The sequence below is a fragment of the Eumetopias jubatus genome, unplaced genomic scaffold, assembly GCF_037043125.1.
Source record: "Eumetopias jubatus isolate StellerSeaLion01/CBP00866 unplaced genomic scaffold, mEumJub1_p1.0 scaffold_1, whole genome shotgun sequence".
NCBI classification, from domain to species: Eukaryota; Metazoa; Chordata; class Mammalia; order Carnivora; family Otariidae; genus Eumetopias; species Eumetopias jubatus.
Window position 1 is genome coordinate 94193892 of NW_028274807.1, and position 14490 is coordinate 94208381.

General features: G+C 37.0%; 1 protein-coding gene across 3 annotated transcripts; it reads left to right on the top strand.

Moving 5' to 3' along the window:
* Positions 1-1598: 1598 nt before the first annotated feature.
* Positions 1599-13552, top strand: LRRC34 (leucine rich repeat containing 34). Of its 3 annotated transcripts, none has more exons than XM_028101156.2 (10): positions 1599-1711; positions 2447-2565; positions 2666-2730; positions 3766-3849; positions 6195-6323; positions 8035-8130; positions 10731-10885; positions 11253-11408; positions 11976-12102; positions 13349-13552. In XM_028101156.2, exons 1-10 carry the CDS (start codon positions 1638-1640, stop codon positions 13550-13552), a joined length of 1209 nt encoding a protein of 402 aa, XP_027956957.1. In that variant the 5' UTR covers positions 1599-1637. The 3 variants fall into 3 exon arrangements, with proteins under 3 accessions (XP_027956957.1, XP_027956958.1, XP_087881682.1); XM_088025556.1 differs by having other exon boundaries at positions 1638-1711; positions 6198-6323; XM_028101157.2 differs by lacking the exon at positions 8035-8130 and having other exon boundaries at positions 1617-1711.
* Positions 13553-14490: the final 938 nt, after the last annotated feature.

A 14490-nucleotide genomic window follows, 5' to 3' on the forward strand; every position in this document is an offset into this window, starting at 1 on the left:
ACAGGAAATTCTGTTGACATTAAAATTTTTCAGAGACCGACATGGGAAAGCTCACCATGTTAACTGAAAAGATATAGGACTGTACTGAAATATTCCATTTTTTTTTAAAAAAAGGCTAATATATACATAGATGAGAAAAACAATAAGGAGGAAATACCCACAGACCTTAATTATAATGATTCTTTAGCAGTGGGATTGCTGATAAATATTTACTTCTTTTTGATATTGAAATTTCCAAGTTGTCTGGAATAAGTGGGCTAATTTTTTTAAAAGCTTATTTAAAAAAACTAAAAAATTTACTGCTCTCATTTTTAATGTAATAGTCCTCATTTTAAATCTTGTTCTGCAAGTTTGTTTAGCAAACTCTTTGAGTTCATACAGTGCAGAAATCTCAGCAAAGAACATCTCTTGAGGGCGCCTGGGTGGCTCAGTTGGTTGGGCGACTGCCTTCGGCTCAGGTCATGATTCCAGAGTCCCAGGATCAAGTCCCACATTGGGCTCCCTGCTCAGCAGGGAGTCTGCTTCTCCCACTGACCCTCCCCCTCCATGTGCTCTCTCTCTCCCTCTCTCAAATAAATAAATAAAATCTTTAAAAAAAAAACCTTATAAAAAAAAAAAAGAACATCTCGAGATGCAGAGACTTAGGCTGGCTCCTGAAGATACCAGGCTGGTTGAATAGTGAGATCTCTGAGCACACATTTTTTTTTTTTTTTTTTTTAAGAGACCCATAGAAAAGACAGGATAGAAAACAAAGATAGTGGTATGTGCTTCTAAGAAGAGGGACATCATTCCCACCCCCAGAAGGCTTGGGTCTTGCAAAATATCCTTTTAAGTTAGTATCAAAGACAGTAAGACCATTAAGGAAAGATGCAGGCATAACAGAGGAAGGAGATTTCAACTCCTGCTTTGTTTCCGTCTTCTTTATTAAGGACTGAACAGAGAAAAATCAACCTTAGAAAGAGGAAATGGAAGGCCGGGGTAGGTGAAGAGCTTCTCTGAGTCAGGCCTCAACTCCGTGTTAGGAGGAACCGACAGAGCTGTAGCCAAAGATGCCATCAACTTATGTGAGGGTATCCAAGGAGCCTCTGAGACTTGGGGATTTTTCAGACCCTTTTAGAGTGTAGATTCTCTGATTAAAATTGCCTTTATTTGAAGTCATGATAAGAAAACGTGAGTCCCCCTGACCTGATGTGGCGGAGTGGAAAGAGGCTTTGGAGTCTGTTTTTATACTCCGTCCTTATTAGCTGTATGATTTGGGACAAAATAATGTCTCTGAATATCCTTTTACTCTGCTACCTCTGTTAGTTCTCCCCTTATGTCACTTCCATGTTAGTGTCTGCCTACCCTCGGTGGGTGCTTCTATGGCCCTGCTTCTCCAAACAGCATTCTTATTCCCCCCAGTTCCTACTATTTCCCTCTTCTTTCTCTATTCTTAATTCTGTTGCCTTTTCTTCCTCACCCCTGACTCTATGCACACACACATTCGTATCTTTGAAAGAAGTGTGTTTTGGGGGAGGGGATGGAGGGGAACAGGAAAGGTCCTGGTATAATTTGTATGTGATGAAGAGTAATGCACTTATTTTTCAAAAGCTCCAGAAGTTATTGGCCATCTCCAGGAAAATTATTATAATCTCTGTATGGAAAAGTCCCAGAAAATTAATTCCTTTATATTGCATATACTCCAAGAAGTGGATGAAGAAATTGAAAAGGGGTAAGGAAGACACTTAACTTGACTACATAAGTAATATTCACTGACATCCTGTGAAAATCCTGGAATACCGAGTGATTTGTTTAAAGCCATTTGCACATGCTTTTTAAAACAGACCTACCTTTTGATTTAGGACAGTGGCTGATGGACACTGTTAGCTGGTCTTGGAGGTAGTGGAGTACGTGGGGAAGAGCACTAGACCAGCCATCTCCGAGTCTAGCCTTCACATTTGTCCTGAACTCCTGTGAGCTGGATTGATTTATGAAAAACATTGAAGTCTTTGATATCATTTATCTATCAGGTGGAGATACTTTTTTTTTTTTTTTAAGATTCCATTTATTTATTTGTCAGAGAGAGAGGGAGCACACAAGCAGGGGAAGCAGCAGGCTCCCTGCTGGCTGAGCAAGGAGCCGGATGTGGGACCCGATCCCAGCAGAAGGCAGACGCTCAACCTACTGAGCCACCCAGGCATCCTGATACATTGTTTTGTGTGTGTGTGTGTGTGTGTGTGTGTGTGTGTGTGTGAAAGAAAAATTATATAGTATAAAAGTGTTTACTATAGAGTATTCAGTCTATAGAGTATTCTATAGAGTATTCAGTTGTCTTAAGTTACTTAGTGTGAATCTGTATTGTGATACATACTTGGTTTCAGTAAATGCTATTCATGATGTTACTATTTCTATAGGAGGAAAAAATACTTCTATTTCTTTAGTGGGTTTCTTTTTTGTATCTTAATAGATCGGAAGGAATCACATTAAACATTGCTGGTAACAGTCGCTTAATGCCAGAAGAAAAAGTAACAGGTGAAGATTTTTGGATTCTTTTAAGAATTTTAAAGAAGAATCCATATATTAATGGTATATGTCTCCTTAACAATCATTACCTCTTGCTTTCATTTTCCTGATTTTAATTATTCCGTATAAGGAACATCAGCCTGTATTCATCTGTGTTCTTCAGGTTTGGATGTTAGATATAACTTCGTAAGTGACGTTGGTGCATACTATGCTGCAAGACTGCTTCAGGTATTTTACTACAAAATGTTCTTAGTTCGTTATGTTTTCTTCCAGGAGTCAGTGAAGAAGCAGTCCTTTTTCTTTGGAATGTACAGGGTTCAAGCATCCCAAGCCTGCTAAGTTAACCCTTTATTGCAGCCTTCACTTTGGCGATGCCCATGCTGCAATGCGGTTCATTTTATTTAAGACAGACAGGGGGGGTCAAAAAAAACAAAAACAAAAACAAAAGACAGTGTGGTCTACCAATCAGAGTAGGTGTACTTTAAGAAAAGGCTTTGTTTCAGCGTCAAAAGATTGGCAAATATGGGTATATGTCTGTATTTTCAGTTAAAATGTTTAAAGCAGCATATATCATTTTTTGATACCTCTCTTAAATTGGTTTTTTAAGTTCCTAACTACTTGTCCCAATCTCAATTGCTAAATGTGCTTCCAATGAGCTTTAAAGTGATCCTAAAATTCTCATATCCATGCGATGGCACACAGCACAGGACAGAGTAAAGATTGAAAAATATGAGCTAATTCTCAGCAATTACAAAAATGCTGCAAAAATAATCAAAATGTTCTTGAGTTTTCTTAGTTCTGTTTGTGGTGAAACCACCTACTCTAGTGGCACACGCACACAAAATGCTAGTTTTGTAAAATGTCCGGGATCCTGACCTTGCACTATATTTATAACACTTAAAATAAGTGGAAAACCCATGTGTGTTTTTGTTATCGGTAGATTGCTGGTACCTAGAGCTCCTGAGTCCTCTTTTGCAAACTTGTACACTATGGTTAAATAAAGGACAGTCATACTTTGAATGATTGATCAAAATAGAATATAGTCTCTTTCTTTCATTTATATTGCAATTATGTTTAAATGAGCATGGTGATTCCCTCCCCCTCCACACATACACCTTAATGGTAGCTTCTTTTGCTGGACTTTCAGATTTTCTGTTACAAAGATTTTCTTTGGAGGTAAATACTTTTACTTAAAGCAGCTCCTATATTATTTTTTTCCTAACAATTATATATGTAATAGCTTCTTTCCTCTCCTTATTATAGAAACAACATAACCTCGTTTACTTAAACCTTATGTTTAATGATATTGGGCCCGAAGGTGGAGAACTGATTGCTAAAGCACTACATGTAAGCATTTATATACCTCAAACTAACATTTTCTTTGGGAATTTTAACTTTCGATGGCTTGTAATTAACAGAATGAAATGTTATGAACTCATTGTGCAAATGTGTACTTTTATTACACTTCAATTTATTAAAATGTAACATGAGCACTTTTGAACTCCTTTAAAAAAAGCTTTATTAAGATACATCCAGCACATCCAGGTCCATCTTCTCTACAGCTAGCACTTGTTACTGTCCTCTTGATTTTAGCCAACCTAGTGGATATGCAGAGGTTTTTTGGTTTTGGTTTGCATTTCCATCATGATAATGGTGCTGAGCATCTTTTCATGTGCCATTCTTTGGAAAAAATGCCTGTCCGATGCCCATGTCTAGTTGTCTCTTTTTAAGTTCTAGGAGTTTTCGTATGTTCTGGATGTAAGTCCCTTATACATGATGTGCAAATGTTTTCTCTCATTCTGTAGGTTGCCTTTTCACTTCCTTAATGGTGTCCTTTGAAGCACAAAATTAATTTTGATAAAGCTCAACTTAGTTTTTCTTTTGTTTGTGCTTTTTGGTGTTATATCTAAGGCCTTGCTTAACTCGAAGTTATGAAGATTGACACTTGCATATTCTTCTGTTTTTGTTTTAGCTCCTTTTAGTTCTTTGATCCATTTTAATTTTTGTATATGATGTGAGGAAGGAGTCTAACTTCATTCTTTTGCATGTGGATATCCAGTTGTCCCAACACTATTTAAGACTATTCCTCCCCCATTAATTTTGACGCCCTTGTCAAAAATCCATTACAAATGGTTTATTCCTCTACTCCTCATTCTACTCCGTTAACCTGTGTGTCTATCCTTATGTCAGTCCCACACTACCTTGATTACTGTAGTTTGTGGTCAGTTTCGAAGTCAAGAAGTGAGTCCTTTTTGTTCTTGTTTCAAGATGTGGTGGATCTTCAGGGTCCCTTGCATTTCCATATGAATTTTAAGATCAGTTTATCAATTTCTGCAAGAAAAACAAGGATTTTGAGAGGAATTGCTTTAAGTCTTAATTTGGGGAGTACTGCCATCCTAACAGTATTGTCTTCTGATCCATGAACGTGGGATGTGTTTCCATTATTTATATCTTTATTTCCTTCAACAGTGCTTTGTTTTTAATGTGCAAGTCTTGCTTTTGCTAAATTTATTCCTAATGCTTTATTCCTTTTGATGCTATTGTAAGTGGGATAGTCTTGATTTCAATCTTGCATTGTTCATTGCTAGTGTGCAGAAACACAACTGATTTTTATATATTGATGTTACATCCTGCGGTCTTGCTGAACTCACTAGTTCTAACAGCTTTTTTTGGGTGGATTCCTTAGGATTTTCCATATATAAGATCATGTTATATGCAGACAGATAGTTTTCTTTTCCAATGTGGATGCCTTTTTTTTTTTCTTTTCCTTGCCTAATTGCCTCATCTAGAACCTCCAGTACACTTGAAGTATTAACAGTTGACATCCTATTCGGTGGCTCAGTGTGTTAAACGTCTGCCTTTGGCTCAGGTAATGATCCCAGGTTCCTGGGATCGAGCCCCACATCAGGTTTCCTGCTCAGTGGGGAGCCTGCTTCTCCCTCTCCCTCTGCTGCTCCCCCTGCTTATTCTCTCTGTAAAATAAATAAAATCTTTAAAAAAACAAACAGTAGACATCCTTGCCTTCTTCCTGCTCTTAAGGGGTTTCAATTAATAACTATTTGCAGTTATATATCCTCTAATATTCATTAGGACACTGAAATGTCTGATTTTTCTTTGTGAAAGAATTATTAAGAGTGGAATGAGAGGAGTTAAATTTTGCAAATGTCTGAGGAATTATATTCCTTTAAAAGTGATACAGGGAGAATACGGAGTGATTGCTTAATGGGTGCAGGGCCTCCTTTGTGGGGAGTAGGGGGGGTGAAGTATTTTGAAACCACCTAGGTGATGACCATATAATATTGTGAATTTATTAAGAACCAATGAATTGTATACTTTAAAATAGTTAACTTTGGGTTATATGAATTTCACCTCAATAAAAAAAAGTGGTATAATTTTCTTAGAAAACAAATTTATAGGTTTCCCAATTAAAGGAAAATTTATTAAAAATCTGCTTCATTTACTGGGCATTGTTTGGACATCTGTTTCCTGGGCATTCTTCCCAGTAAAAAACTAGATTTCTTATCTCTTATTGGGAAACTGAATGTTACCTTTAAGGAGTATATCTTATTCTATCTCCATGAAACCTTGAAAAATTGAGGAGTCTGCAAATAGTAAGTCTCCTGACTCATGTATACCAAAGAGAATTCTATGGAATAAAAATTTAATGGAGTTTTGATTCTTTTCCTTTTCAGAAGAATACAACTCTGAAATACCTAAGAATGACTGGAAACAAGATTGAAAATAAAGGCGGAATGTTTTTTGCTGCAATGCTACAAATTAATTCATCTTTAGAAAAATTAGATCTGGGTGACTGTGATCTGGTGAGTAAAATGGTTGAGAAAAATCACCTAGGTACTACATCATTCTCCTTGGAAACCAGGATAGGGAATTGTTAAAGAGACCAGCTAAATGACAGTCTTATGAAGCTTGCCCCTAATATCTAATATCAGAGAAAAAGGTTTTTTTTGTTTTTACTATTAGGCATAATAGTGCTATTAATCAGATTGTTCTAAATAATACTGTAGAGGAATACCTAGAATCCTAGAATAAAATTCTTCCTAAGCTTCTATCTATAACCCTTCTTAACCTATATGGGACTTTTTAAGAAATTGTTTTTTAATTAAAAAAAAATGCTACTTCATTAGAAAGCCTATATTCTAGTTGGGAAAACATCAATAAAGAGAAAAGTGCTACCAAGATGGCCAGGTACTCTGGTAGGAGGTAATCTGCATGATAGGACAGTTGCCTAATATCTGAGGAGGTAATACTTGAGTCACGAAGGGTGAGAAAAAAACTGCCTTGGAGAGGGTCCATGGCAGAACATTCCAGGCAGGGGTCCAGCACACAAAGACTCTAAAAGATAGTGTTACCCCAAGTGTGATATGGGTAGCAATGCTATTATAGATTGAGGTAATTTTACTACTCATGTATTTATTTTTACAAATGCTCTATTTTGAGGAATAACGGTTTTCCATTTATGGTAGTGATAGAGCTTTAAAATAAAGTGGAAAAAGTGAGTTGATTTAATAGAGCACTATTAAGTAAACAGTAAAACTGAGATTCCAATATGGCAAAAATCCTGAGTGGCACATGAATAATGAAATGTTGAGTCTGGCAGGTTTTAAGAACTGAAAAGCTAGAGTGGCTAGACAGAAGGAGTTAAGAGTATCTCAAGTGAAGGTGAGAGGTGTGCAGAGGCCAGATCCAGCAACGTTGTATGGGTTGTGGGTCACAGGCCAGGGGAAGAGGGGATTGTGTTATACGTATCATGATAAGGCTTTGAGGGGTGACATGATTTGTCCTTTAAAAAGATCACTGTGGTTTCTGTGGGGAATTAGAGGGTGTCGAGAGGAAGCTCACTGTCCACTTAGGAAGTTACTATAGTCCAGGCGGGCAGTAAGGACTGGGGGTGGGGTGGTGGCACACAGATGTGTTAATTTGAGACCTCTTTTGGAGACAGAATCTCTAAGACTTACTAATTGGATGGGAGGGTGAGTAGACTGGCGGAGAGGAGGCCCAGATTTTCTGGCATAACAGCTAGGGGTGTGTGGTGGTGTCCATCACAGAAATTGGAGAATTAGGCCCTTCCAATAACATAAAGAGGGAATCCTGTGGAAGCTATGAAAAACGTGATTAGTAAACCTTTCCCACTGCACAGACACTGTGAGTATGCATATAAAAGAATGCTTGCACAAGGTCTGTTCTAAGTAGTGTAGAACCCTAGCTGGGATCTGCATCTGTGTCTGGGTATCTGAAGTCGGAAACACATAGAACCTTGAAGGCTTAGAAGCAAACCTGGAGGTGAATGTCCTAGGAAATGGATGCCAAAACTTTAAGAACTCCCGGTGCATGTTAAAGATTTTAGGGCAGGGAGAAAAGAACATAGTAACAATTCATTTCTGAATTTGACCAAACTATAATTCAGGGTTTACAATTTAAAATACAATTTATTTCTAGGAATCCAGATTACTAATTTTGAAATAGGGAGGTTATATACTTCGTCAGTTTCCTTAATGAATTTACTGTTTCTAGGGAATGCAAAGTGTGATAGCATTGGCTACAGTCCTAACTCAAAACCAAACAATTAAGGGAATAAACCTAAACCGACCTATACTGTATGGTGAACAGGTATGTATTCAAAGTGATGACAGCTAATATTACTACATGTGAATGAAATGAAGGTACTCTTTACTGAAGTTTATGTCAAGGTTCATTCATATTTTTAGAATTTACTGCATTTACAAAGAAAAACTTATTTGAAGAAAAATTGAGTTAAATAATGATTTTAGATGTTTAAGCAGTAAATATGTCTTTTTTTTTCTTTCTTGTAAACTCAGATTATCTAACAGTGAGTAAACCTGTAAAGAGGCAGAGTAGTTAAGACGAGAACAGTGATTAAAAGTTTTAAAGGTTGGATAAGAGCTCAGTGTGAATTGTTTTGTTGTTTGTTATATTGATATCACTAAACCGCTTTGAAATCATGAGTAACAGTGGCCATATACGTGTGAAGAGCAGCCTGGGAAGTGTGGACTTGATCCTATAGGTAAGCTGCCTGCCGGAGACAAGATGATGAGTAAAAACATTGTAGCTGCTTTCAAGGCTTCTCTTTGCTCTTTAACAGAAGTGGCAGAGCAGGTTTTCAGATTGAGGACATGAGATTTCAAGGCTAAATCAGAATTTTCTGGATTAGACCTTGAGGAAATAAGTCTGTTAAACTATATGAAATCACACTAGAAGCACGATTTTTTTTTTTTTTTTAAAGATTTATTTGACAGACACAGCGAGCGAGGGAACACAGTAGGGGGAGTGAGAAAGGGAGAAGCCGGCTTCCCCGATGTGGGGCTTGATCCCAGGACTGACCTGAGCTGAAGGCAGACGCTTAACGACTGAGCCACCCAGGCGCCCCAATGATTCCTCTTTGTGTCAAGTGGTGTCATTATTCCCAAATCAGGGAAGAGTTAAGAAAAGCCCAAGGTCTTAGGTCCAGGCCCTTGCTCTTAACCTGGTGCTTCTAGCAGTCAGCTAAACTCCAGCCTGCTTTCTGTTCCTCTCCAAGGCAGCCACTACCCCCTGTCCCTGTGAGTCCTAGTCTCCTCAGTGGATGTGGAGTAGAGCCCTCCTGTGCTTCTTCACACTTTGCTGTTCCCAAACATAAGCCCTGCAGACCTCTCTTCCGTTTCACTATCTGGGGAGCATGGAAAGATGTAGATGCCAGGTGCCATCCTGGGCAAATTGTCAAAGTTGGTAAATGGATCTAAAAACACTTCTATTTCTGATTTTAGTTCCCTTCCCTAATAAGGGTAGTCCCTTAACCAAACTTCTTGACCTAAAAAAAAAAAAAGGCAGTCAAAGCATAAGACACAAGTATGTATCCTGTGCTCTGTCCAGGCACCACGCAGAGCAATACTGGACCCCTACGTGGCCAGTTTACATTTGTTACGATCCCAACTATAGCTTCCCTTTGGGTCTTTGTCAGTGCCAGCAATAATTTAAACAAATCAGATATAGGATTACAGACTACTGAACAATAAAAAATGCTTTCTAGTGTTCTACATAACAGTTATTTTATGCCAGGTACTTTTCTGTTACTTGTGAGGGAAGTATAATTTTACCTGTCTTACAGAAAAGGAAACTGAGACTTAGCTAGATGAAATAATTTGCCCAAAGTCAGACAGCTAGTATAAAGCTAGTATTTGGACAGAGCTCATACTTTTATTATAAAACTCATGTACTATCTGCTACTGCTATGTGGTTTCATTTAACTTTTGTAGTTTTTCTCAGAGTTATTATGTAGAAGTACATAATTTGAGCATACATAGTTATTCATGGTCGTGATCAGCATTTCCAGTGACTATAAAACTTATAAAAAGAGCAATCTTGGGGAACCTGGGTGGCTCGGTCAGTTAAGCATCATACTCTTGATCTCAGCTCAGGTCTTGATCTCAGTTCAAGCCCTGCACTGGGCTCCATGCTAGGCATGGAGCTTACTTTAAAAAGAAAAAAAATGCAGCAATCAAGTAAGAGGACTTCTCCTTACCATAAAATACTGACCCATTTATTTTAAGACCTGGTTTGACTTTGTTAAAAACTTAAAGTGCTTGGTACTCAAATCCTCATTGAGGTTATATACTTTTTGCCTGGAAGCAGCTAGAGTTTGGAATTAAAAGTAAGTCTTCCAGTGACTAGAACAGTAAAACATATTTAGAAATTTGGGATTATAAAAGGGAAGAATTGGATATCACAGGACTAATGAGTATATTTTTAAAAGAGAATCAACATTGAGAAATGGCTTTGTATTTTATCTATAAAGAGTAGAGATCAAGAGAAAAGTTCAGGAACATATGGAGGGTATAAGAAACATTTAGAGATTCTTGAGAGGACAGCAATAAGGGAGCTTAATATGCGCAATATGTCATGGGGCCAAGTTTTTTTTTTTCCTCCCCTTCTGGAGTGTTGTTTAGAATTGACTTTTTTAAAACCAGCCTCTTTTACATCACTTAGTCACTGTACTTTCCAAGGTCCTGCTGCCGGTTTTTAAAATGATGAAGTATCATTTGTGGCAAAAGTGATTTTTCTTAAAAGCCAAGCCAAAACAAATACAAACTATAGGCTAATAGTCTTAACTGATATCTTTTTAAAAAGCTAATTTAAGTAACTTAGCATATATTTGGAATAAACATGTACAGCTTCCAAACTGTATTTTAGAAAAAGATTTCACCTATTTTTAGGAAGAGTCCACAGTTCATCTAGGCCACATGTTGAAAGAAAATCACTGCCTTGTTGAACTACACATGTGTAAGCATAATATAAAGAACTGTGGTATTAAACAGTTATGTGATGCACTGTATCTGAACAGAAGCCTACGCTATCTTGATGTCAGCTGGTAAGTGATAATACATTAATCCAGAAGTCCTGGAAATAATCTATGTAAATATTCACAGTACACAGGATACACTGTTAGATCAGAAAATGTAACCACTGTTGTCAACTTTTTGTCCTAAGCCTTAGTATTTAGTTTATATGCTATTTTATCTCCTCTAACAATGTGAATGAGCAATTTAATCATGAGTAAACCAGACTGGAAACATTTTATGGCAAATTTAGATTAACTTTTTTGGAAACTGAGTGATTAAAATCTTAACTAAACTAGAAAGTAATGTTCTATACAACAGTTTTGAAGCATGTTAATCTCTGTGAATAAAAGAATACTTCGTATTTTCAAATGTAACCATGTATTTTTCGCTTCCCAGCAATAAAATAACTCGCGACGGAATGGTGTGTTTGGCTGATGTACTGAAAAGCAATACTACCCTGGAAGTATTAGATCTTTCTTTTAACAGAATAGAAAATGCAGGAGCAAAGTATCTCAGTGAAACTCTTGCTTCACACAACAGGAGTCTAAGAGCGTTAGTATGGTTTTATATTTAATCAAAATAAGAGAAAAACTTTTAAAATACTAGCCTCAAGCCCCTTAAAACTCAAGATTCATGATGAAATATGAGAAGTTTCTAAACTGACATTAAACATTTCAGTTTCTTTTTCAAAAGTAATGTCTATTAAAATTAGACTGACTCTGGTTGTGATTGCTTAAGATTGGGAAAATTCTTACTGCCTACGGTATTTATCCTGAATTCTATAGAAAAATCATAATATGATCAAGACAAAAAATAATCAAAGTATTATTGGATGATTTTATCCTGAAGGGTGTATTTGTAATCCACCCAAAACATTTACTGAATGATATAAAACAGGCTGTTGGTTTCTAAAATGTAGTTAACTATACTGGATACATGAAGCATCCACTTAGAAAATGAAGTTTCTTGGATTTTAGTTAGCATTATTCTTAAGTATCTTTAATATAATTCCTAAGATTTTACACAATAAAATGTAATAAATGTTGTTGGCTAACTTATGCATCATCTTTGTGGAAGTATGTTTTGGTTTTCAGGGTTATTACTTCTTGTTTCTCATAGGTTGTCAGTAGTCAGCAACAACATAGAGGGAGAAGGACTTGTTGCACTTTCAGAGTCAATGAAAACAAACCCCACATTCTCGAATGTCTACATTTGGGGAAACAAATTTGATGAGGCTACATGTGTGGTGAGTTGTTTGGTTTTTTTAATCTTCACTAAAGGCTTTTTCTGGGGTCTTCTCTATAGTATCAGGCATTTACAGGTGGCCTTGGAAATGATTCCAAAATGTAGTAAGACACTTAAGTTTTGATAAATTTTAACATAAGTCCTAAAAATTAAGCACTAGAAAGTTTTGTGGTTGAAATAGAAGATATCAAACACTACATATTAATACAGAGATCACTGAATTATACAGTCCCAATTCCTCCAAAGTTAAAACATTTTAAAAGTCACAACTGTTGATTTATTCTAAATTTGATGTAACACAATCTCGTCTGCTGCCCAATAATTAAACCAAGACATGGAATTTGGAGACATACAGTGCTTTTATGTTGCTTATGTAAATAGAGCCCTTGATACGACTTTCAAAACAAAAGGCATTGTAACAAATAGTTTTTATTTGGAAAGAATGAAGATGCTTTTTTGCAAAAAGACTATCCAAAATTCCACCTCTAAAAAGAGTAATAAAATATACTATTTAAACTCTTGATTTCAGAAAAAGATCATATTCTACACAGTAGAATTAGTTTGGAATAATAAGCTAAAGTAGAAAGCAACTAAAATTTTAAATCTTTTATTGTCTAAATATCTGCCTTTCTCTATGCTCACAACCTTATTGACCAACCATTTTAACATGTTTGTATGACACCCTTACAAAGATACCAATGACCCAAGAGATATACAAAGAAAATTCTACAGTGAAGACGGAATTAGGCTACTGCCAGGCCAGCATCTAATACTACAGGAATTGTCTAAACCTCAGTCTATAAATTAGCTTTAGGGAGTTCATGAACTCCATACAGTTGTATGCCAAAATTTGGTTGCTTATTTTTCTGAGAAATGGGTCCCTGGCTACCATCAGATTTTCAAGGCATATACAACTCCCTCCTCCCTAAGAACCCCTGTAGGACTTGAAAATTTTGACCATGGGACGTTTGGCCCACAAAATCTGTAATACAGAGAACTGTTAATTCTAGGAGCCATAGAACAAAATACCTTAAAACTTAGAAATAATTTTTTCAAGATTATAATTTCATTATGTGATATTAGGTGAACAAAAATCATATGTAAAAAATACTAAAATTCAGTAATTTACTCAGAATATTTTAAACTAAAAATCACAGCTAATCTGAATACTGAAATTAGCTTATTCATTTTTGTGGTAATTAAACAATTTTCTTAATGATAGGTTCTTCTTTTCTTAAAAATCATAGGCTTATTCAGACTTAATTCAAATGGACCGTCTAAAACCAGATAATACAGATGTGGAGCCATTTATGGTGGATGGACATGTGTATCTTGCAGAAGTCTCCAATGGCCTTAAAAAGCATTATTACTGGAGACCAACTTATGAAGAAGCTTGCACGAACTCACCTAACGCAGGTTTTACTCTTGTACCAGTAGGTGAACATCTATGAAAAACAAGCTCTAAAATAATTTTCACATATTTGTCTTATGTTAATATTTTATTGCCTATTAAATTTTTCTTAGAATGTTTTACCTCATATATTTGGAAATGACTATATTAAAATGACTTTGTATAACTATCCATTGTGGAAAAAACAGTAGTATTTTTTAAAAGAAATTTTACAGGAGAGGGAAGATGGCAGAGTAGGAGAACCCTGAATTCACCTCCCCCACGGACATATGGAGGCAAGAGCTACATGTACTGCAACTCACTCTGAAAACCACCTGAAGAGTGGCAGAACAGATCTTCCACAGCTAGGTGTAGACACAAGGTGACATCAAAAAGGGTAGGAGGGACAGATGCATCGGGAATGAAACTCCTGAAGTGACTACTCAACAAAGGTGGGGGACATCACAGGCAGGGAGGAGCGACCCCACAATGGACACCCCTGGCCCTGGGGACTTGCACTGGGAAGACCCAGTCTCCATAATGTCTGGCTTTGAAAACCAGTGTGGCTTAACTCCAGGAGAGCTGGAGGGCTTAGGAAACCAAGTCCTCGGGCGCCTGGGTGGCTCAGTTGGTTAAGCGACTGCCTTCAGCTCAGGTCATGATCCTGGAGTCCCAGGATCGAGTCCCGCATCGGGCTCCTTGCTCAGCAGGGAGTCTGCTTCTCCCTCTGACCCTCTTCCCTCTCGTGCTCTCTGTCTCTCATTCTCTCTCTCAAATAAATAAATAAAATCTTTAAAAAAAAAAGGAAACCAAGTCCTCACCCTTTAAAAGCCAACACATTACATAACTTGGCCCGAGACAGAGCACAGAAGGAACAGTTTGAAAAGTGCCTGGGGTATATGTGTGGGAGATTTATTGACTAGTTTTAGGATGTGTACAGGAGGGGCAGGAATCTACAGGAAATACAGGAGCTTTCTCTAGGCATGAAAGTGCTGGTAG

Coding starts and splice junctions, on each gene's coding strand:
- LRRC34 (XM_028101156.2), top strand. CDS start 1,638: ATGGAAAAGTCCCAGAAAATTAATTCCTTTATATTGCATATACTCCAA. Junction 1,712..2,446: donor GATGAAGAAATTGAAAAGGG/GTAAGGAAGACA, acceptor GTATCTTAATAG/ATCGGAAGGAATCACATTAA. Junction 12,103..13,348: donor TTGATGAGGCTACATGTGTG/GTGAGTTGTTTG, acceptor TAAAAATCATAG/GCTTATTCAGACTTAATTCA.